This window comes from Ricinus communis, chromosome 5, assembly GCF_019578655.1.
Source record: "Ricinus communis isolate WT05 ecotype wild-type chromosome 5, ASM1957865v1, whole genome shotgun sequence".
Classification (NCBI taxonomy): Eukaryota; Viridiplantae; Streptophyta; class Magnoliopsida; order Malpighiales; family Euphorbiaceae; genus Ricinus; species Ricinus communis.
This window is the reverse complement of record NC_063260.1, coordinates 23461381-23485614: the sequence shown is the minus strand read 5'-3', so window position 1 is coordinate 23485614 and position 24234 is coordinate 23461381. Positions and strand designations below refer to the sequence as shown.

The following is a 24234-nucleotide window of genomic DNA, read 5'->3' as shown; positions in this document are numbered from 1 at the left end:
ATTGAGGTCCGCTCAGATCAAACAAGGCGATGGTTTCTATCCTGAAATCACCAGGAAAGCAAGCTTTATTTGAATCAAATATTTTCTTGAAGTAATTTCCTTTAAAACATTGATAAAGTTTTCAGGAACATTTCGGAAACTTCAAGGTTTTGAAAATCATTTTCCTCATCGAATCGAATCACTATTCTCGCTGAGGATCGGGCTTTGAAGCAAAATGTAATCATTTTGTTGTTTTTCTTTCAACTCTTTGAGTTCTGTTTTGATGGTTTTAATCTCCTTCTGGAGTTCCTGAACAGTAGGAAGAGGGTTTTTTAACTTCTTCCCTTTGTCCAAAATCATAGTAAGATCATAAGTATTCTTACTAGAAGAAGAAAACAGAGATTCAGTTTTTAAAATCTCTTTTAAAACCTATTTTTGAATAAGAGAATCACTAATATGCTTTACAGCTTCAAGAAGAGCTTCTTGTTGCCTAGTGAGCATATTAATGTTCTTTGAAGAGCTTTCTGAATCTGTCTCAGAACAATCAGTTGAGGTTTGATTTCAACAATTTGAAATTCTTCCTCACTGTTTGAGAACTCTGATTCAGAAGAATCAACTAGAAGAGCAGAAATTTTTGCTAAAACTTCTTCTTCTATTTGGAGCTCATGGAGTCTCTTTGAAAACTTACAATACTTTGAAGTATGGCTTTTCTTACCACATTTAAAGCATGTAATTTTTGAAAAATCTTTTTTTGGAATCTTTCTTTGAAAATTTGGAAGAAGACGGTTTTTTATAGAAATTTTCCTTGCTTTTAGAAGGCTTTCTATGTTTTGAAAATTGTTTCTTTTTGAAAGACTTTGAATAAGAATCAACTTTGCATTTCCCTTTGCAACTAGAAGAGGGCTCTATTGGGTTGTACTCAAACTGGTTACAGAAACTACCTAGTTCATGCCTAGTCTTTTTCATCTCCCATTTGAGCTGTCTTTGAAGCTTAAGGTCATGACAAATCTTTAATCCTTCTTTCTGGGTTAGACTAACTAACTCACCATAAGTATAGAAATTATAAGGGATTTGACCGTTATGGGCTTTTCTTATGGTATTCCTAACTCTTTCACCTAAAATCTTTGGTAAACCGGCTAAGAATTTTTCTTTCTAGAAATGTTGGCTAGAATCTTCCCTAAACATGACTCTGGTTAGGAAAGTGTCTTTGTAACTTTGGAAGTTGCTAAGCTTCTTACAGGTAAGGTTGCTAAGGAGCTCGGCATTTTTGTCTTTGAGCAGAGAAGGGTCTCCTATGAAATGAAGGGAAATAGTGAGGATTAGAGTTGACACTGCATCCTCAATCGGATTTTCTATTTCATCTAGAATGGGAGTTCCTTCTACTGTGGTTTGGATAGCACCTAGGATTTGGAGTTATTTTGCTTGAGTGAGATGATAATCCCACCATCCTTTAAGTCGGCCGAAAATCCACCATCGTGAGCTCAAAGAATGGCTCTATCGGGAGGTACCACTTTGGGTTTTGTAGGCATTGGTACGCCATGGTCATCATTGCAAGAGACCAAGGATATTGTACTCAGACATTCCATCTATATTCCATTCATAGACGGAGGAGGCATTGAATCTAGACTGGGTTAGGATGTTATTCCTATTCTCAATTCCTAGATCTGGAGCAGTACTCCTAGGAGTATTCCATGTCAATCCAGGGGATTGGATTCCCAATCTGTTGATATTGAAGAGTTTTTGAATAGGGCTTTCAAGCTCTCAATAGTTAGACTCATCGCTTTGGGCTTGTCCTATAACATTGATATTCCTACTACTTTGAGGAGTATCTGGTACTAGGTTTTTGGATGACTCAGAGGTTGCTAATCTACTTAGCTGTTCTCTAACTGCTTTGGCAAACTCATTTTGCTTTTGGAAATGGTCTTGGCTTGGCTTTGTAAGCTGATATGGCTTAAAAACTGGGTTTTTAAGCTTTTCGGACTGGTTCGACTATTTTGGTTGACCAGTATTGGGGATTGGAGAGGTCACAACTACAGGAGGCTTTTGAATCTGGTTTTCTATCCTAACCAGTTGCTTTCCTATAGTGTTTAAACAGGTATTTGAGAAATTATTCTGCTGAACAATGTTCTTGACATTCCTATCTAGGTCTTCACCTACCAATTTGTAAGGTGTAGCCTCTATCTCACTCTCTCCATAAGGAATGGTTATCTTCCTAAGGGGAGGATGTTCTGACTGGACAGTTAGGTTTTCTCCTACCTTCCACTTAGGGGCTTTGTTCCTTACTGTGACAGGACTAATGGTCTTATCCTTAAAGGGATATAGGATACCATTTTCTTTGCAGTAAATTTGAAACCAATCAAAAAATTTGATTTGGGCTTTGTTTTGAATGCAAAATTGATAGTATTTTTCCTGAATACTATCTTTTTCTTTTAAAAAATTCTTAAAAAACTAAAGTTTTTTAAGATGGTTTTTCTTTGAATAGAAATCTTCATGCAAGAGGTTTTTGTCAATTTCAAACTCTTTTGAAATCATATTGATCTCTGCTTTAAGGTTTTGGGTTATGGCTGATGGTGATGGTGAAGATGGGGTAGAGGTTATCTCTATATCTTCGTCATCTTTCTTTGGATCAGTGTAAACTGGTCTGGGGATATTGCTTTGGTAATCAACATTCTGAAGTATATTTGGAACGTCAGATGTTGAAAATCTGGGTTGAGTTTGAGATGGAATTGGTTCTTTGTAAGGAGCATAGATAACATAAGGTATTTTGGATACCCTTCCAATATTTATGGTCGAGGTTGAAGAACCATCATCAGAAAATCTAGAGGAGGTTGATTTTCTGTTGAATGTGATCTTTACCTTTCCATCTGGGTATTGGGCTATGTGTTTAAGGTTTGTGTTTGGTTCTGTTTGCTTTGGAAATGTAGGTTGGGTTGCACCTTCAAGGATCCATTCTTCTGGAAGTGTAATGTCTTTCCATTGAATGGTTTTTGGAATAGTTGCGTTGGATTTGGATAGATCTGTTTGTAGGAATAGTGTTTCTCCTTTTGGTGAGTGAAGTTTGTGTTTGGAACCAAAGGCATAAATCATAGCTTTGTAATGAATTTTAAAAATTAATGCTATCGGAATAGATCCTTCAAGCATTTTGTAATTGTGTATCTTTATTTGAAGAACGATGCTCTTTAAAATATTTTTGTCGTTTAAAGAAATCGTGATATTTGGAAAATAATTGAAAGAAATAGGTCCTTTATTGAGACTCGACTCAACAGTACCTAACAAGGAATCATAGAAATTTATAAACCTAACATCCCTAAGGACTGCTAATATGGAAGTATCTAAACCTTCTCTGGTAAGGGGCTTTATTCCTACCTGGACAAGGCCTATATGGATATACTTGTAATCCTTTTCCATATGCTTTTGGAGGGTCTTTGGATTTAAGAGATAAATCTCTTCAAAAGGCTTTGAAATTTGAATGTCTCTTTCTTCAGTTTTGATTGTAAAATCAGTCTTGAAGAGAGGGAACTTTGAAAACTCATAAATTTGTTTCTTTTGGACTTTGGAAATTTTTCAATCATTTATATGCTTTGAAAAATCTTCAATAGTGATTTCTTCACTATTTACTAGACCTTTGTACCTCGATGATTCAGAGGCAGAAGAATCATATAAGAGTATGTTGGTCCTAAGAGCAGTCCCAGTCGTATGCACTCTAATTTACTTTTCACTCTTGACATCCTCAGCTGCATCAAGTGCCGGTAACTATTATGAATGTGGAGGAGTGGGACATTTTGCTCATTACTGTCCCAATGTACTCTTTGCCGCTGGACGGATGATCAGTCCAAATTATGTATAGATATTTAATGATATTTTAAAGCTTTAATTATATATTTATATATATGAAAAATGGTGAAAATATATGTTTTTGCCTCACTTGAGCTTAATTGTCTATTTTCAGGAATATTAGCAAAAAGAGATAAACATGGAGCTAAAAGAAGCTTAATGTGACATATTTGTGTCAAGGCCCAAGATTAAGATACATAGACTGCTAATTATAAAGCCCAAGGGATATTTTAGTCATTTTGTATAATTATTAGGATTTATATTAAGAGTTATTTATGAGATAGTATTTGATGGAGATTAAGATACTTAAAGTCTTATCTATTAGATAGACTTATATTAGTATACTCATCTCTAGAGAGATTTATTTAGAGGAGGACTCTCCTCTATATAAATCTCTGCAAAACCCCTAAAAAAGAGGAGGAAGAGGAAGGAAGAAGAAGGAGGGGAGTTTTCTCCTACCTGCTCTCTACACCTGCCACCATTATTTTCTCTATAATTCTCTACAGTTATCCATAAACACTTTAGTTTTAGTTTTCATTGTTCTTTTAGGATCTAAAGGAGCTTTTCAAAAAGTGGAGACTGAGGACCGATTTTCTTCCTACTTGAAGAAATTTTGGATCTTGATGGAGATTTTTATTTTATTATTTTATGTCTTTCTATTTAATACCATGATCATTGTGTTAAATATATTAGGCTAGTTTCATAAGTGTTTAGTTTAGTCTTTTTACTTTTGTATGAACCTTGTTATTTATTTATTTAATGAATGATTTCTTTACCTTCATATCTTTATTAATTTCAATTATTATTGTAGTTAACCATAATATTAATTTAGCAATAATAATTGTTATGAGAATCTTTAGGTTTAAAAGTATTAGAATCATCATCTTTACTTTAATCTATGTTGGTATAAGAAACCTAGGTTGCATCATTAGCTTGAGTGACTTATGGAAAAAGGCACATCACCATCTTATTCATTACATCTAGGCTTAAAGTAAAACAAGGAGATTACTAAGTAAATGGCTAGATTAAATACTGTTTTAGCATATAGTTTTAGATCATAAGCATTTGCATTTGCATTACATTGCATATTTATTTATTGTTTAGTTACTTTACTTTATTAATTTCATTCTCTCAAAAATACTGATTTAGAGTGTTTAGATTTACTTTTATTATTTTGTGTTGATAATTAGTCTTTATAATAAGTGGCCTCATAGTTCCTTGAGAGATCGACCTCGTGGTGAACTTACCCTTACTATAGGAACGGTTCGTGCACTTGCAAGTACTAAAAAAGACACATCAAGTTTTTGGCGCCATTGCCGGGGAACTGTGTCCAAATTTATTATATTGATTGATTATAAAAAAATTCTTATGTTTGTTAGTTTGTTTTGTGTTTTCTGATTTGTTTTGTTTATGTATTTTTATTTTGTTTGTAAATTTTATTTTTAAGTTTCTTTTTAGTCTGAAATTTTCTTTTGTTTTGTATGCTTAGCAGGAAACAACTAGAAGAAGAATCAACAAAAGAAGTTTATATCATGACAAACCCACTAAGAGAAGTAGGAGTTGAAAGGCGAATGGTTATGAAAGATTATGCATTGCCTATAATTGGTAAAACTACTTCATGCATAGTTCTAGGTGATGCATCTAGGAATTATGAACTTAAGAGCATTCATTTTAATATGCTTCCTTCATTTTATGGTATGCCTAGTGAGGATGCATTAACATTCATTAAAGAATTTTATGCTATAGTTCATACTTTCCCATAATCTGAATTTAATGAGAATCAACTAAAAATGAGGTGTTTCCTTTATTCATTGAAAGATAGAGTAAAGGCTTGTTTAATGACCTTGCCTCCTAATTCTTTGAGAAATTGGGATGAAATATATCAAGAGTTTATGAGTAGATTTTACTCACAGCAAAAGACCAAAGAATTAAGAGCTGAAATTTCTAATTTTTATTAAAAGAATGTTGAATCTTTTCATGAAGCATGAGATCGCTTCAAATCACTTTTATTACAATGCCCACACCATGAATTCCCACTCTCAATAATCAACCAATTATTTGATAATGCAGCTGAAGGTGCTATGTTAGAAAGGACACCTGATGAGGTTTATGACATCTTTGAGATGTTAGGAGCCAATTCTCAACAAAAGAGTGTAAGGATAAAGAGAGTAGAAGTAAATGAAGTAGTAGCTAGTAGTGAGATGACAATGTAATTGGTTTAATTAACTAAGCAAGTTAAGATGTTTACTTCAACAAAAAACTCACCAAATAATGAGGTATGTGGTATTTGTGGTATTTATGGTCATTGTGCTAGTGTTTGTTCATCTTTTGATAATTATAGAGGAAATATATATAATCAAACAAATTTGATAGATTTTTACCGACCCATGCATCCTATGAATGACCCTTATTCCAACACATATAATACAGGTTGGAGAAACCATCCAAATTTTTCTTGGAAATACAATGACCAAAATCCACCACAATTATTGAGAAATCAAAATCAACCTCATTACCAAAACCAATATTCTCAATTTCAAAGGGACTCCAATCATTTCTTTCAAGATCAAGAATAAACTCTTCGATCTAATAAACAAAGGAAACCAAATTTGGTAGAAACACTTTAATCATTTATGATGGCTTCTCATGATAGGATGGAGAGGAATGAGAAAAAGACAAATTCCATTGAGGCTTCACTGAAATGTTTAGAATCTCAAATGGAACAAATTGTTGAAGAGCTCAATAAAGAGGAAATATCAAGTCAACCTGAACAAGCTAATTCCATTACTACTATTAGAAGAGGTGAGGTTGTCGATAATATTGCTATGGAAACTGAAAGAAATTCATTTTCTTATGCAGGTACACCTAAAAATGATGGATTAGTGCAAATCAATAAGGATAGTATGCAAAAGGAAGAAAAAAGAGAGCCTAATCTTAGGCTTGAGAAGAAAGAAAAGGAAGCATTTTGTAGACCTGAATTTCATAAGGCAGCTCACCCTTATAGACCCCCTATTCATTTTCTAAACCAACCAAAAGAGAGCAAAAATGACATTTTTTTTTTGAAAATATTGAGATGCTCTCTAAAGTTAATACTAATTTACCTTTGTTGGATGTTATCAGGAATAAGCCGGCTTCTGCAAAAAAATTTAAAGAGTTGAACACCAACAAAATGCGATATGTGAACAACGAAAAAGTACAAGTAGCAAGTGTAATGCTTCAACATCAATTGCCCTTTAAGATGAAGGATCTTGGTAGCTTCACCATTGATATTACAATAGGTGATAAAAAGCATACAAAAACCATGTTAGATTTGGGAGCAAGCATCAACTTGATGTCTTATTCGATGTATGAACGACTTGGCTTGGGAGAGTTGAAGCCTACCATTATGTCTCTACAATTTGCTGATAGATCGATAAAATATCCTAGATGTATAATGGAAGACTTGCTAGTACAAGTAGGTATGTTAATAATTCCTGTTGATTTTATAGTGCTTGACATGGAAAACACACCACCAAGGGATAAAGAGCAAACTATACTCCTTGGTAGACCTTTCATGGCAACTACTAAAACTGTGATTGATGTGCATGATGAAAAACTTACCATGACAGTTTTAGGAGAAACTATGGAATTTAAAGTGTTTGATTCTCTAACTTTCTCTCCTAAATCTATTATCGATAAGTGTTCATATAATTATTTAGATTCTCTTATTTATGAATAATTATATGATGATGTTCCATTCTTAATTGACAAGAGCTTTCGTGACACTTTAGATGTTCGCATTAAAAGTATAAAGCCATACTTGAAAGGAATGATTTATGACGAAGAGGTGGAGTGCGCAGATGAATGCCCACCATGAGCATAATCAAGAATGTTTAGCTATAGACAATAAACTTAACAATTTTATTTTTATTTTTATTTTTATGTATTTAAGTTATTTTTTTATTTTTATTTTCATTATTTTCATTATTTTATTTATTATTTTTCTATTTTTTATTTATTTTATATTTATCTTGTAGGCTTATATTTGATTTCCAAAAAGGCAATATGTCTCCATGAGAAGCAATTAAAGCTCCAACCAAAAAAGATTAAAAAAATTTGAGCGAGCCACGTTGCGGCAGCGAATTTTCACACGGTCCCGTAGAACCGGCAGAGCGACACAGCCCCGGCCGACAGAGACAACACGGACCCCCAAGCAGCTAGACGCCAAGGAAGCCAACAACTATATGCTATCGTGAGGCGAGGATAGGCCGCGAGCACGCCGGCCATATGCCCGCAGCATCGACAGGCAGCAGACGAACGGGCCTGCAGTATAGGCACGTAGCGCGAATGAACAGGCCGCAGTGGCAGCGATGCAAATTTAACGACGCAGCGGCAAAAAAAAAATTGAGCAAAAATTAAAATAACTAAATCCAAGAAATTGAGATTAATTATGAATTATTTTTAGTTAAAATACCCTCTTTTAAAATTAAAAATATATCTATCTCCTCCACATAAATAGTCATATCATTAATTTAGGACTTTATTTTAAATTTTATTCTAGAATTTATATTTATTTATTAGGACCTAACTTTTAATTATCTTAGGATTTAATCTTTCTAGTATGTTTAGGATAATTTATTATTATTATTTTTAGTTCTTTATTTCTTTATTTCTTTTATAATTATCAATTATGTGTGTTCAAATGTGCTTCTAAGGTTTGGATGGTGGAGATTGGAATTCAAGTTCATGGCTTACTATGCATTGCAAAATTCCAGGGAAGTATTCTATCTTTTCTCTCTCTTTTTGTTCTTTATTTTTCTATATGCAATGACATTGAGGACAATGTCAAATTTAAGTGTGGGGGAGGGAAATAGAATATTTCTTCGATTAAACTTTATACGTCATATGCCATGAGAATTAGCAACTTTGGTTAATCTTTTACAAAATTTTAAATTCTTCTACTCAGCTTTTTCTTATTGTTTTATATAAGAGTCGATGAAAGAATGCTATTATGTTAAGATTCTTGAACTTTTGAGTTAATTTTTAACATGTATAAATATGAATTCATGAGTTATTTGCACTTAAATGATTAAGTGTTCATCTTTTGTATATGGACATGATGAATAGTTTAGCAACATTCTACATGGGTATGATTAGAAGTGTATGACTTAGATTATGATTTCCTTGTTATTAAATTGGCTTGCCTAAGTTTGTGAGATATGATATGGGCAAGTTTAAAGCTCTAAGTTTAATAACTCTACTCCGCTAATTTTAGTTGCTTAGTAACCGGGAATCTTCATGACCAATGTCGATTTTCGCGTAAAAAGGCAATTAAGATTATGAGTATGCAAAGCATCTTGATGTATATTTTGTTGAGTAACCAGGTGCATTCATTACCCATGTTTATATTTGCGTAAAAAGGCATAACATCTCGAGAAAGAAAGAAGTACCCCAAGTATCAAAAATTAAAATCCAAGGAGTATAAAGAAAAGAAAAGAAAAAGTATAAGAGCTTCAAAAGCAAGTAATAAGTGCCTATTGATCTCTTGTTTTTGAATGAAGGTTTTGGCTTCTTGAATAGTGTTATAATAATTTAGATTATGCATCATAGTTGTATCTTTTGAAGATGAGTTAGACTATTTATTGTGAAACAGGTGTGAAGGATTGGATGCTTGAATCTTTTGATTAACAATGATTGAGTTTATATTTTTAAAGAAAATTATTATGACTAAGTGTTCTTGGGTTGACACGATCTTTGTATTAGTGAGATTCTTTTAAATAATATCTTTAAGCCGAGTATGGGTGTTTTTCATGATTTTTGCAAAAGTTAATTCTCAGTTGCTATTTATTTGAGGACAAGTAAAAGTTTAAGTGTAGGAATATTTGATTTACATGAATATTAGCAAAAAGAGAAAAATATGGAGCTAAAAGAAGCTTAATGGGACATATTCGTATCAAGACCCAAGATTAAGACGCATGGACAGCTAATTATAAGGCCCAAGGGATATTTGAGTCATTTTTATATAATTATTAGAATTTATATTAAGAGTTATTTATGAGATAGTATTTGGTGGAGATTAAGATACTTAAAATCTTATCTATTAGATAGACTTATATTAGTATACTCATCTCTAGATAAATTTATTTAGAGGAGGACTTTCGTCTATATAAATCTCTGCAAAATCCTAAAAAAGAGAAGGAGGAAGAGGAAGGAAAAATAATGAGGGGAGTTTTCTCCTACCTGCCACCATTATTTTCTCCATAATTCTCTACAGTTTTCCATAAACACTTTAGTTTTAGTTTCCATTGTTCTTTTAGGATCTAAAGAGCTTTTCAAGAAGTGGAGACCGATGACCAATTTTCTTCCTACTTGAAGAAATTCTAGATCTTGAGGGAGCTTTTTATTTTATTGTTTTATGTCTTTCTATTTAATACCATGATTATTGGGTTAAATATGTTAGACTAGTTTCATAAGTGTTTAGTTTAGTCTTTTTACTTTTGTATGAACCTTGTTATTTATTTATTTAATGAATGATTTCTTTACCTTCATATCTTTATTAATTTCAGTTATTATTGTTAGTTAACCATCATATTAATTTAGCAATAGTAATTGTTATGAGAATCTTTAGGTTTAAAAGTTTTAGAAACATCATCTTTACTTTAATCTATATTGGTATAAAAAATCTAGGTTGCATCATTAGCTTGAGTGACTTAGGAAAAAAGGCACATTACCATCTCATTTATTAGATCTAGGCTTAAAGTAAAATAAGAAGATTACTAAGTAAATTGCTATATTAAATACTGTTTTAGCATATAGTTTTAGATCATAAGCATTTGTATTTGCATTGCATTGCATATTTATTTATTGTTTAGTTATTTTACTTTATGAATTTCATTCTCTCAAAATACTGATTTAGAGTGTTTAGATTTACTTTTATTATTTTGTGTTAATAATTAGTTTTTATAATAAGTGGCCTCATAGTTCCTTGAGAGATCGAACTCGTGCTGAACTTACCCTTACTATAGAAACGGTTCGTGCACTTCCAAATACTAAAAAAGACATATCAACGTAACGTAGAAGTTTTGCTTCAATTAAAATATCTAAGGCTTAGCGGGACAAATCGAACATTTGAATAAGGGTTGCCGCCACACCAATTCTTTTTTGATTTCCTGGTGATGCACCTAGCATTTGCGGACAATTTATTATTTTTCCGGCTATTCGCGGAATGTGAGAAAGATATGAATTAGCTATGCTTCCGGAATAAATATATATATATATATATAATGTGTAATTTCTTAATTAGAGATTTACAATCTTTTTCTTTTTTTTTACAATTGAAATAATGAATTTACCTCATTAATTTTTTAAATATCACTCCAATGCTAAAAAAATAATTGACAGTGTTAGATTGATCTATATTTCAACTGTACTAGTGATATACTTACTTTGTAAAATCATAAAATATGTACTTTTTCCTTTTAAATATAAGGAAATTTCATATTTTTTAATACGTCTTTTTTCAGTTTAAAATAAAACAAAAAGTTCATTTCTACATCTTCCAACTGCTAAAGTTAAGATTCAAACGGGAAATTGGCATCTGTGTTATGATAGCAGAAACATGATTTATTTCGGCCAATGAAACTATAATGGAAGGGTTCGTCATAATTCTACCCACTAACTTAATCTTTTTTTACCTCAGTATCAACAGAAAGCCGGATGTTTTTCTAAATCTTTTGCCTTGTTTGTTGAGAAATGATTTAAAGAAAAGAAACAGCTAACCCTAAACTTTTCAAATTTAGCCTTTGATACTCTCCAACTATTTTTTTACTATAAGAAATTTACCAATTTAATTTTTGACATTTTTCAACTGTTATTTTTAATCTGTAGCACTTCTCCAATTCCGATTTTAGCATTTTTCATTTTCTAACATATATTTTTATATTTATATAATTGAATAAAAATATAATATATAGATAAAAGAAGTTACAAGTAGAAATTGATTAAAAAAATAAAAGTTGAGAGATCAAAAATTAAAATTAGTAAAATTTAAGTGTGAGAATATGTATTCTGCAAAAGAAAAAACATGACAGCAATACTTTTATTGAAAATGAGAAAAAAAAAAAGCCGTAATCACAAAATCGATAGCACAATTATTATGAAAAAATTACTTAAATTCAAAAGTTTAATGAAATGAACTTTTGCTCAAATAGGCAAGCAGAATGAGTCAATTGCTGCGGGTTGGCCAGCTGTATTATTAGTTGCAATCAGACTTATATCCCAACTGAATGATTAAACCTTTCTCAAACAGTCCTCAAAGAAAAAGTACATATTTAAATTTGAATTCTTTTCACGTGAGTTCGTGTGGATACTCGAATCCGTAGCTTGAATGGATTAATAGAACATATTATCCAAATCTGAAATTTTAAGGTAAGCTCGGATGGATGGGTTTCGAGCCCATGGTTTGCTGTGATTAGATGAGAAAAGAGAGGATCCTATGTTGACAATTGAGTGCCATTCCCAATTTTAGATTTGGATTAAATTGAACGCTAGAGCTATCCATGGTAACGAAAAGGAAAATTTGAACGGCACTAAGGATACAAGAAAATTAGCTAAAATTAGGCATGCACGGAATGTGCCTCAATATTATCTTCCGTATACTAGACAAAAATTGGGTTGGATACAGGAAATAGAAGTACAGTGACTAATTTTGATCAAGGGGCAGCGGGAGAGAGATGAGAAAGTTGATCCATGAGAAAGAGTATGCGAGCGTTGTAAGCACGCGCCTGATTGACAGCCTCAGCCTCCAGTTCGCCAAGCTGAGAGCACAGCCTCTCTTCAGCCTCCTCCGCAATTCTCAATCTGTGCCATGCTCTTTGCAACTCTTCTCTCATTTCTCCTTCTCTTTCTTTGCTTTCTTTAAGCGCTTTCTCTAGTTCCTCGTTTCTCATCTTTAGCTGCTCCTCCTCTTGCTTCTTCTGCTTCCTGTCGCCTTCCATTGCTGCTAGTATGACTATTTACTTTCTTTTTCTACTGTATAATGGACTGCTTCACAATGTGTGTTAGCAGCTCTTATCTTTATAGCCTAAGTTTCGTATGTCCAGGTTCAATGTATCTCTTTGCCTTCCACAAAATTAGATGTTAATATGATATTCAGCAGACGTCCACCTCTACTTTTTACTGGTGGAACCCATTTTATTATCTGTCTATTCTTAGTGACCTACGCTTTTGTTTTTAATTTGCCTCTCTCTATATTTCATTCGATTAAAGGATGAATTTGGCCCCTCAACAATTCACTTATATTTTAAATGGGATTGCTATGAATAATAAAATAATTTAAATGAGTTTGGACTCTAAAAATTGAAACTGTTAATGAAGCATCCAATTTTAACTCTATTAATGTAACAAAAACTTAAAAAATTAATGAGTTAAAGACAACTCAAGAATACAATACCATGATCTCTAACTTAAGATTTGCAGTTTCAAATTTGTTGCTGATAAGTTTGATTAAATAGTCTTAGGATACTCTTAACAGAAAAAAAAAAAAAAAAGACCGTTTGATGTTGCAACCAATGCAGATGTGGAGTTTCGATGTCTCATTTTTTTTTTATTCCTTTCCTTTTTTATTAAAAAAAGAAAAGAGTTCTCCTAAAATTTCTCTCAAAATATGGTATTGTAAAAGTATAAGAGAATTTTATACATCATAATTAATAAAAAATAATATGATTATATAAATAATTTTATATTTTAATATTAAATTATTATCACGTATTTTATTATTTAATATTAATAAATATATTAATTATTTATAAATTTGATACATAGCTTGAAATATCGTTTAAATTTAGATAAAATTTTTTAAAATGATAAATAATAGTAAATACCCTTTCAGAGATAAAAACTCTTTGTTAAAATTATAAGAAACTTTACGAAGTAATGAAAGTAATTGGAAAGAAGTTAAGTTCGCGGAGAAAAATAATATGCTGCGCAGAAAATCAATCTTCTTTCATTATTATTATTATTATTATTATTGTTTTATTTTCATATTGTATGAGCACTGCTGCATCAAGTAAACCATGAAACAACAAAAGAAAAATTATTACTGTATGAGGAAAGTCGAAAGAAAAAGGAGGGAAAAAAAGAAGAAGAAAGAGAAGTATGTTGCATAGATAAGTTTTCTTGAGAAAGAAAAAAGTGGGCTGAGTGGAGTTTTGCTTTGACCCGAACAAACTGGACCCAGTTGGGTCTTGATAAAATCCCACACCCAATTTTAGCCGTAACCTAACAGCCGCTGCACTTTTTAATCAAACTCGGGTCCAGCCAGTAACTCTCGGATTATATAATAGTGGTAGTATATGATACGTCCAAAAAATAATAAGAATCCCACAAAGGAACGCGTGTAGGCATACACGTTACTCATTAGCAACAATCCCAAACCTTAAAAGCCTCCACGTCGTGGACAAAAAAGGTGTAGAGCACGCGATGATGACCGCGAGTACAATACCAAATTTACCCTTCCACATTTGTGCTAAAAAAAAGAGAGAAAGATAAGAAAAAAAAACAAAGGCCGCCAAACCTCAACTGGCCGTCAAGCAGAAAGCGCTTTTAGTAACTGTTCAGTAAAAAAGGAAAAATTCTAAACTCAACCAAAAAAAAAAAAAATATAAAGCGACAGAGAGAAAAAAAAACCCTAGGAAAAATTTAGAGATCATGGACATGCAAAATGATTTCGATAGAATACTGTTCTTTGAACACGCTCGCAAAACTGCTGAGGCTACTTACGCTAAGAATCCTCTCGATGCAGAGGTTTGTTTAGTTGCTGAGAAATCGAGAAAATAAAGCTTTTAATTTGTTTGCTGTTAGAATTATTATTTTGTAATAACCATTATAGTCAATATATTGATTTTTGTTAATTTTGGTTTTGCACAGAATCTAACGAGATGGGGAGGAGCTTTGCTGGAGTTAGCTCAGTTTCAGAATGTTCCAGATTCAAAAAAGATGATATTAGGTATAGTGTCTAATCAATTAACTTTATAGTTCAAAACTGAAAATGAAATAAATCTGAACTGGTGCTAATGTGATTTTCTATGTTTTTATTCAAATTGAATACGAATTCGTTGCCTTTGTTCTTTCTTTTCTTTGTCCAATAGTTTCTTTTGTAGATAGCTTTGAAAGTAAGTATAGTTATTCCTTTGTTGAATGGTTATGATTGATTGATTCAATAGATGGAATAACGAAGCTGGAGGAGGCATTGTTGATTCAACCAAAGAAACATGATACTCTTTGGTGCATTGGAAATGCTCATACTTCTTTTGCATTTTTAACCCCTGATCTTGATGAGGCAAAAGAGTTTTTTGATAAAGCAACTGTCTACTTTCAGCAAGCTGTTGAGGAGGTTTGTTTTTGTTTTTTCTTTTTCAGTGAATCTGCAATGCGAGTATATTTGGTGTTTGTTGAATTTTTTTTTTTAATTGTGGATGCATCTTGAGAGTTTTTTTTGGTTTTTGTAGGATCCGGAGAATGAACTCTATAGGAAGTCACTAGAAGTGGCTGCTAAGGTACTTGTTTGTTATTCTTTTTGGAGCGTCTCTCTTTGTTTATTAAAGGAAACAACCTAAAAGAGGCTATTGTTTTGGTTATTTGGGCAATGTGTTATTAGATTTAGAATTTTATCTACAAATGCTCTAGAAGTGACTGTTAAGATACTTGTTTGTTATTCTTTTGGTATCGTCTCTTTTTGGTTATTAAAGGAAATAACTTAAACAATAGGCTATTGTTTTGGTGATTTGATTAATACGTTATTAGTTTTAAACTTGTAGCTACAAATGCTCTAAGTAACCTTAACCAGAAAACCGATTGAAATTTTAGAGCATGCAACTCGTCTAGATTTTTGTCTGGTTTTTGTTGCAACTAGGAAACTTGTTTTATTTTTTCCATGACCAGTCAGAGATGCTATGGTTAATTGGTTATTCTTACTTCAAGGAGCAGGAAAAATATCTGACTGTTGGGTGTAAATGTTTTACATCAAATGTGATGGTCCTGTTATCTAATAAAATGCAAGCAGATGTCAAGTTAACTAATTCTAGATGTACAGTGAGAAATGTAAGCTGCAACTGCTAGATCATTGGCAATGTGCTATGCTTGATATAGGTATAGATGCCTGCATAACGATTGAGACATAAATGCAACCTCTTTTCTTTATTGGGAGTGATGTAGTCTTTATTTAAAAGGATATTATCTTTTTGGCAAATATAGATATGTACCAGTATGTAGATGTATTAGTTGTAGAGTTTCACCTGGTTGTGCAGAGCATTTATACTTAACTCTTTGAGGTTCTTAGAAATATCAACTTTGCTGTTAAGTGGTAGCAGGATTTGAAATATGATGCAGTTTGTGATGGAAAACAGCAGTACTGATGAGAACTTTGCCAGTTAAATCTTTGGTGTATCAGGTACTACTAATATGCCTAGGTACAGGGCGATACAAGTACTGTTGGTATCTCAGACAGAGGAAGTGGAGAAGGAGGAGAAGGGGAGAGAGAGAGGGGCGTGGGGGTTGCTCATTTGCTAGAATAGATAGAAGAAAATGTTATTGCTTTTCTTTCAGCACAAAAGCCATGGGCATTTGACCATTTTGAGGTGGGGGCTTTGCCCATTTAAACCTGCTTTTATTCCTCATTAGATCTATGGAATTCACTAGAAAATATTTATTGAGAAATGTAAGTTTTTGTTGATAATTGATGAGGTCTTGTCTCATAGATGGTCAAAGTAATATCTTGAAATTATAAGCTTTTCCTTGATTTAGTTATCAAACTAACATCTTGAAATTATAAGCTTTTCTTTGATCTAATTATCTTCTTTTGCATTTCTTAAAAGGAAGTATCTTGTTTGTGACTATGCTTTCATGTTCTTAGGCTCCAGAGTTGCACATGGAGATTCATAGGCATGGTTTAGGTCAACAGGCAATGGGGGCTGCTCCTGCTTCTGGGCCTTCTACTTCATCAAGTGCTAAGGTAACCATATTATAGTTAATCCTTAAAGGCCAGCTTTTGTTTTTCTCATTATTGAACTTTTAATTGCTGTCTAGGGTCTAGAATTTCCCTGCCTTCTGGCTATAGACGTCCGATCTTAGAATTAATGATTTGTTTTGCTAATTATATATGCTGGCTTGGAATTTCAAAGGGGCTGGCAAAGCTGGCACTTTAAAGGTTGATTTGCATGTTGTTTGGTATGTTTTTGGATTTGTTTAGGTCATGGCTAATTATTGGTTAAGAAAAAAGGTACCATGAATGAGTTACTGCTTTCTATCTAAATTGGCAGATGTATGTGCAAATGGTGCATGATTTTAGTCTAATTACTCATGTTTGATGGTAATCATACTATTCTTGCAATGTTGTTAGGCACAGTATCATCACCAGTTGATGCATCTATAAGTTGAAGTTGATGATTTCATTTTTCCTGTTTGTTTCCTTTTACAGACTTCAAAAAAGAAGAAAGACAGTGATCTTAAGTATGACATATTTGGATGGGTAATTTTAGCTGTTGGGATTGTTGCTTGGATTGGATTTGCAAAATCTCAGATGCCTCCACCTCCTCCAAGATAAGCAAAGAATGCGGCTCACTTCTGAGAACTCAGAAGTGTCTGTCGGAGTTTTAAGATGAACTTGCAGAGAACACTGAGAAGCACATATGGTGGTCTTTCATCATTAGTTGATTTTTGACCTTTCTCTGTGTAAACTGATAAATAAGTATTAGGGGTTATATTTGATATGAAATATTGATTTTTGCCTGCAACACAGATGAATGAGCTGTTCTTTTTCAGTATGTGCTATCGGCTTCAATTTCTCTTATTCTTTCGTGATAACCTGATAAAAAATAGGCTGATGGTGTCGCTTCTATGGTGTTTGAACCTCATCTGCTGAGTTTAGTAGATTGTTTTACTGTCTATATGAGAAGTTAGTTTGCTGTGGGTACTTGTTAGTTGCAGTAGAATAAATACTTTGCTGTGCTGCAATTGATAATGTATGGCATTTCCTAGATGCCAACTTCTAAATGAAAAGTTCATTGAATCTCAAGCCCATTGGATTGGAGGAGATGGGAGTTGCATGGATAATTTTAGTTAGAACGGCATTAGGTTTACCATGAAAAAACAATTGATTACAATAATTACATAAAGCGACTGGTGAGTATTTACTCAATTTATTTTGTCAAAAAATATAATGATATCATATTATATAATACTCTTTTCATTAATGTTTTGGTGGTAAGAAACTTTAGTATAATGCCTTAAATTTTCTGTCGATGAAATTAAAAAAATAAAATTCACTTGACCTTTGTTCCTAAAAAGAAATTACTCCATGCGATACAAGTCGACTAAATTAAATGTGTAGTAGAGAATTCATTCCAGTAGGTAAATTTTATGGTTACTCTATGATTACTTTGTTTTAAAATAAAGTAATAAGATAATCTTTAAAAAAAATTACTAATATGTAATTGCAAGTTACTAATTAAAATGAAATTTGCTAAAATAACATAAAGTAGTTTTAAAAATCCATATTTTTAAAATATATGAAAAATTAATTTAATTTGTAAAAAAATATGGAGATGATTGTCAATTTTCATAATTCAGCAATAAATTTTGCGATTACGAAAAGATATAATATTTTTTGTAAATCATTAAACTTCACAAAGTTATCATTTTTTTTGTAATATCATTCATTTTTTTGCAACTAGTTTCACTTACTAAGAAATAATATAATTTGTGAAAAAATACAAAAATGATTGTTATTTTTCGTAATTTAGCAATATATTTCGTAATTATGAAAAAATTTAATATTTTTTATAAATTTATCAATTTTTCATAAATCATTAAATTTCGCAAAAGTTATTATTTTTCGTGACTAGTAACACTTACGAAAAAATATAAAAAGAATTATCATTTTCTGTAATTTAGTAATATATTTCGCGATCACGAAAAATTTAATATTCTTTATAAATTTATCAATTTTTTTATAAATTATTAAATTTCATAAAAATAATAATTTTTTATAATATCATTCATTTTTTCATAACTAATAACACTTACGAAAAATTATTATAATTTATAAAAAAATATAAAAAAGATTGTTATTTCATAATTTAGCAATATATTTTATGATTATGAAAATTTAGTATTTTCATAAATTTATTATTTTTTATAAATTATTAAATTTTACAAAAGTAATTATTTTTTATAAATTATTAAATTTTATAAAAATAATTATTTTTTGCAATTAGTAACACCTACAAGAATTATTATAATTTATAAAAAATATAAAAAATATTTTTATTTTTTATAAAATATTAATTATTTTTATAATTATAAAATTATGGAGGGCTCAATATATTGTCGGTTATTTTTACTTATAAAATTTAAAATATAAAATTTTAAACTAATTAAAAATTAATAATGTTTAAAACAAATTAACATTATTTTTGTTTTAAACAAAGTCAGCTAGAAAGCACTTAAGTCAAATTACTGCCTCTTATTCCTGAAAACGAAGATATTTTTTCTATAATATCTTAATTAACAATATAGCGAGTCGAAAGGCATAAATAAAGTTGCAAAGAGAGCACTATCAAGCAAAAGAAACAAAACCAAAAAATGGCGGATACGAAACTATACGGTCGGAGTTCCGCTCTGTCACTCTGCTTCTCATCATCATCATCATCCTTAGCTAAATATGTTGCTCCGTTTGCAAGCCGCGTGTCCTTTCACTCGAGGAAACCCCCTCGCCTCCTTGTCTTAGCTATGGCCACTAAGAGAAGTCCGAAGCGTCTCAAATACTCTACTCCTCGTTTCACTAAGGTCTCTCTCTTACTTTTATCTTTGCGCATATATGACAGTACTTGTCTAGATAAAGCAATCTTTTCTTTTTAATAAGAAATAAGGTTTACTTTAGGCTTTGAACGGAAATTAAAAAAAAAAAAACTTATAATGTATTGTTAATAAGACCATTGTCTTACTATTTTCTGCTATTTCAATGATTGATCATTACTTGCTTTTTGTTAAATTTTTCTTAGTCTTTAAATGTAAATGCTTGTTGGTTGCTAGCTAAGAAAGTAGTGTAGGGAAAATGAGAAAATATTTAGTTAATTATTTCAATATCCGTTGATTATGCGCTCAGATCATCCAGAAATCTAACATAAGTCTTGCTAATGATTCTAATAATATAAGTAAATGATTAAAAAAGAAAAACTTTAGGTCTTTTATTTTCTTGATTTAAAAGTTAAAAATATATATATAGAGCCTACTGAAATTTTCGTAATATTTGATGAGTGTTATTACTTACATTTGGTATACAATGTGAAAATTAGGAGGACGCATTAGTTTATGTAGAAGCTGATGCATCAGGAGCAGACAGTTGGAAGTTAGATCCAGTCATTGAACTTTTGAATGAGGGTGCCGTTGGGGTCATTCCTACAGATACTGTGTATGTTGGAATTGAAATCACTTTCTCTATCTCATATTAGGACTTTGCATGAATTGTCATAGTTGCGTGCCTATAGCATGTGGTTTATTGATTGTCTAGCAGCAACACCCTTTTTCATGTAAACTTGGTTTTTAGATTTCTGGAACTGGATGGCTCTGGATTGCATTATGTGCATCTTTAATGCTAGGATATTCAGTTATATTTCCCTTTTTCTTCCTCTTCTTATTACTACTGTTTTTCACTTGTATTTCTTTTTTGTATTTTTGTTAGATGGGAACTTCTGTCACCATAAGTGGAGAATTCTGCCAATTTGTGTATGATACAGATTCTTGGCAGATATAGGTCTGAAAGTTTCAAATGAATAATAAAAGTGAAAAGAGTTTGACGCGATGGAGAGTTTGAGAAACATTACTTTTTCCCTTTTTCTGCACCCATTTTTATAACCAGAACCTAGAGTTTAGGAATCTATTTATCCTTCATCCTTACTTGCATTTTTCATAGTTAAGATATTGGGTTCAATAGTGTATGACAAGCTAACCTAGTATTGTGCTTGACTTTTCTTCCTCTGTTTTTAGATATGCAATGGTTTGTCATTTGAAAAGCCACTCAGCCGTTGAACGTCTGCGTAGGTAAAAGGTGTTTTTATGTTGTAGTAAATTTGAAGCTTCATGCTTGTAAATTATAATCTTCAATCTTAAAAACATCTGGTGACATCTGTTTTGTATGTCTACCGTTGCAGAATAAAAGATATAGAACCTTCCAAGGCAAGATATGTTGCTTCTCTTCATGCACCATAATCTGCTTCAGCAGAAGCTTTGGGTGACACTGAACTAGCCTCTACTTGATGCGTCTTTTCTTAATTTTGTTATTATCATTACAGTTTTGTCATTTTTTGCAGCCTCTCAGCATCTTATGCCGCTCTTTGAGAGATATAGACATATATACGACTGGGTTTCCTCGTAGTGATGGCCAAGGACATGCAAATATATTTCGAGCTGTCAAGCATTGCTTGCCTGGACCTGTAAGGATGTGTTTAATCTATTTCACTGATAGTAGACGGAATTATAAAATGCAAATTAGAGATAGTCTAAAGCACACAAAGGGATGTGGCCATTACTTTATCCACGAATGACCATCCAATTTTTTTTTTCCCCTTGCATTTCCTCCACATGGATTATTCTTTCTTAATTGTGTTTTCTCTCTAGAGAGCTGACATTATGGAAACTTTCCCTGGAAATAATTCCAACTCGATGAATGTAATTCCCACCTTGAGATTGTTTTTGCACAACTCGATTTCTGATGCGAGTCACACATTTTTGGTCTGCAAGTTTTTTTGCTGGCATTAGATATGACAATGAAATTACTCTCTGTATTGGATGTTCATGGGTAGGAGTACATGAGTTCCTCATGCTGAATGCTTTGACCCATAATTTTACCTCTCTATGACAGTACACTTTCATTTTGACCTCAAGTAAAGAATTACCTAAACAGTGCGTGAGGTATGGGACTACAACTGCCAAATATGCCTCTAGGAAAAATGTGGGTGTTCGTATCCCGGATGATGCCATTTGTCAAGCAATGCTAGAGAAGATGGATGTACCACTTATTTCCACGAGGTAGGTTTGATTTCATTTGCTCATTATTTGTTTTAGTGCATCTTTTGTGGCTTCATAGCATTATGATTGCTGATGCAAAACAATGACTTTCACTACTGTGATGTAGAGTGAATTTTTGTTTCACTGTGTCAGTGTTAAGGGGCCCAAGGATAATGAGTGGATGATAGATCCTGTTGTAATAGCTGATACATATGGACCAGAGGTATGATTTTACATCTGTCAGATAACAAGTTATGATTATTACTTATATTTTGCTATAGATGGATAGTTATGCATGTTGGAATTTGCATATGCTTTTAGGTGACTCTTATCTATGAGATGATTCCTGGATAGGAGCTTATTATGCATATCTTGAGTACTTGCTGAACATGTTCTTGGTGTCGTTTAATATGATGTCTTGACTATAGAAATGTTTACTTATTATGCAAGTATATGACCTGAAGAAGAAAATAATGAAAAGAAATATTTTGAATAATGTTAATTTCTTGATTAATTTCACCTTTTCAATAATGGCATTAGTTTTGCATTCGCTGGCTTTAAAGCGAGGATGTTGCTCATCAAAACCATTATATACCCAGATCTCTCTGTTATTCATATAATAGTGCTAGCCATAAAAATACTTTAGTTTCTTTCTAATATTTGCTTTGAGATAGACATGACAAGCTCAAATATTATTCTATTTTTTCTATCTTGTCCTTTTGGGGTTAGACAATACTATACTTACAGTTCAATTGTGTTCCTACTTCAATGGTTAATCCATGTTCTAATAAATATAGGGTCTTGATTTTGTTGTTGATGGCGGCATGAGGGTGGCTGATCCGTCCACTGTGGTTGACATGACCAGAGTGCCTCCAAAAATTATACGGCAAGGAAAGGTAAAAATATTTCTATGATGGAGATCCTTTGCTCATTTCTGTAATTATTTTTGATTTTGTGTTGTCTCGTGTGAATAGCATTTGTATCATCCCCTTGACTTATCTAAAAAAAATTGAAAAGAGCATTCTGTCGCCTTTTTTCTTAAACACTCCAAACCCCCCAGAATAAAAGAAAGTATGAATTCAGGGCATGGTAGGATTATTGCCAGTCTGCTGCTTTTATTGCTTAACACTATTGATTTCATCATCGGTTATAATGGTCAGGGACCTAAATTACACTGGATGGTAGCAGAAGATGATAATGAAACTGGATGGCATGCTGAAAACCTCATACCTTCTGCCAGTTGAACAAAAGACACTGTGCATAACGACTTTACAAATATTTTCAGGGGTGAAGATCTCATTGCTTATGCTAAAGGCACCAGTTTTTTTATGGGAGATTTAGCACCTTTCTCTGTTAACTCGGCAACACATTCTGTAAATGTCCTAATAAAGACATGTTAATGGCAAACAACTATAGCACAAAACTAGTTTTAATGGAGAGAGCTTGTGCATAATGGATTGAAGCCACATCTGAAACTTCTTTTTGGGGAGCTTACTGAAGTTGATTTTGAAACCGAACAATTTGTACATAAAATCACTTCATTGTTTAATCAAGCTGCAGGGTTGATTGATAATTCTTGGTGTGGCTATGTCCTGGATTTCTTTAATCCACCTCCCGAAACTCCGCATGCAGTTGGTGGTTCAACCACCTTATTACCCATCTCATGGATTCGTGTGTTACTGTTTTAGGTCATTGCTATCCGAATTTGTACCTTCAAGCTCCTAAGGTTATAATAAGGGTGACGTATAGATACAAAGGAGTTACGAGGAGAAAATCGCTGCCTTTAGTTTAAATCATTTGTGGAGAAAATCCAAATTTTCTGTAGTTCAACTTTTGTCGCTTTGAAGATTGACTTTAAATGTTGATATGTTAATACTGTGTTAGGCATTAAACAGGGAGCAGGGTTCTATAGAGGACCACATGTTTATCCATCATTAATTTCGACTCTTTATATCGTAGGGTCCCCAGTCATATCCATTGTTAACATTGCATGAGAGATGAGACCAATAGCAGTATCTGTTGCTTACTGCATCAACACCCCTTTTCCTTCTACAACTCAATGCAATAATCTATTATTCAGAAATTACTCATTGCTTAAAAGATCGTCTGCTTTTAATGCATTTTTTCTTTTGTCTTCTGTGACATTTTATTTCATACACAAACTCTAAATTGCATTTACCGCTTCCTCGGCAATTCAAATTTATGCATCAATGAAGGAAGCTAGACGAACAAAAATAAAGATTCTAACATTTGAACTATCTTTTGAATTTTCAACAGCCTTTCCTGTTTCTACTCCCTCTATTAATAACAATGAAGGTTTGCCTTGTGCTTCACTGTCACTCGAGCAATCTACTGGTGAAGAGCAAGAGAAAAAGCTTT

At 32.3% G+C, this 24234-nt stretch overlaps 3 protein-coding genes and 1 non-coding gene across 5 annotated transcripts; 2 read left to right on the top strand and 2 right to left on the bottom strand.

Moving 5' to 3' along the window:
• Nucleotides 1-5738: 5738 nt before the first annotated feature.
• Nucleotides 5739-5845, bottom strand: LOC112534059. Its single transcript, XR_003078380.1, has one exon. It is a non-coding gene; the product is annotated as a small nucleolar RNA R71 (small nucleolar RNA).
• A 6456-nt stretch (nucleotides 5846-12301) lies between these two features.
• On the bottom strand, nucleotides 12302-12866 carry LOC8271450 (protein RESPONSE TO LOW SULFUR 2). Its single transcript, XM_015727789.3, has one exon. The coding sequence runs from the start codon at nucleotides 12786-12788 to the stop codon at nucleotides 12504-12506; it is 285 nt and encodes a 94-aa protein (XP_015583275.1). The 5' UTR covers nucleotides 12789-12866; the 3' UTR covers nucleotides 12302-12503.
• A 1485-nt stretch (nucleotides 12867-14351) lies between these two features.
• LOC8271449 (mitochondrial import receptor subunit TOM20) lies at nucleotides 14352-17612 on the top strand. The gene is made up of 6 exons (XM_002509468.4): nucleotides 14352-14595; nucleotides 14719-14797; nucleotides 15015-15184; nucleotides 15300-15347; nucleotides 16703-16801; nucleotides 17267-17612. Exons 1-6 carry the CDS (start codon nucleotides 14500-14502, stop codon nucleotides 17390-17392), a joined length of 618 nt encoding a protein of 205 aa, XP_002509514.2. The 5' UTR covers nucleotides 14352-14499; the 3' UTR covers nucleotides 17393-17612.
• A 1753-nt stretch (nucleotides 17613-19365) lies between these two features.
• LOC8271448 (uncharacterized protein YciO) lies at nucleotides 19366-23428 on the top strand. 2 transcript variants are annotated; one of them, XM_015716504.2, is made up of 9 exons: nucleotides 19366-19635; nucleotides 20145-20260; nucleotides 20836-20889; nucleotides 21000-21024; nucleotides 21159-21281; nucleotides 21752-21876; nucleotides 22009-22078; nucleotides 22653-22751; nucleotides 23016-23428. In XM_015716504.2, the coding sequence occupies exons 1-9, from the start codon at nucleotides 19432-19434 to the stop codon at nucleotides 23097-23099; spliced, it is 900 nt and encodes a 299-aa protein (XP_015571990.2). In that variant the 5' UTR covers nucleotides 19366-19431; the 3' UTR covers nucleotides 23100-23428. The 2 variants fall into 2 exon arrangements, with proteins under 2 accessions (XP_015571990.2, XP_015571989.2); XM_015716503.2 differs by having other exon boundaries at nucleotides 19369-19635; nucleotides 21710-21876.
• Nucleotides 23429-24234: the final 806 nt, after the last annotated feature.

Coding starts and splice junctions, on each gene's coding strand:
- LOC8271448 (XM_015716503.2), top strand. CDS start 19,432: ATGGCGGATACGAAACTATACGGTCGGAGTTCCGCTCTGTCACTCTGC. Junction 21,877..22,008: donor GTACCACTTATTTCCACGAG/GTAGGTTTGATT, acceptor TCACTGTGTCAG/TGTTAAGGGGCCCAAGGATA. Junction 22,079..22,652: donor CTGATACATATGGACCAGAG/GTATGATTTTAC, acceptor TAATAAATATAG/GGTCTTGATTTTGTTGTTGA.
- LOC8271450 (XM_015727789.3), bottom strand. CDS start 12,788: ATGGAAGGCGACAGGAAGCAGAAGAAGCAAGAGGAGGAGCAGCTAAAG.
- LOC8271449 (XM_002509468.4), top strand. CDS start 14,500: ATGGACATGCAAAATGATTTCGATAGAATACTGTTCTTTGAACACGCT. Junction 14,798..15,014: donor TTCAAAAAAGATGATATTAG/GTATAGTGTCTA, acceptor TTGATTCAATAG/ATGGAATAACGAAGCTGGAG. Junction 16,802..17,266: donor CTACTTCATCAAGTGCTAAG/GTAACCATATTA, acceptor TTCCTTTTACAG/ACTTCAAAAAAGAAGAAAGA.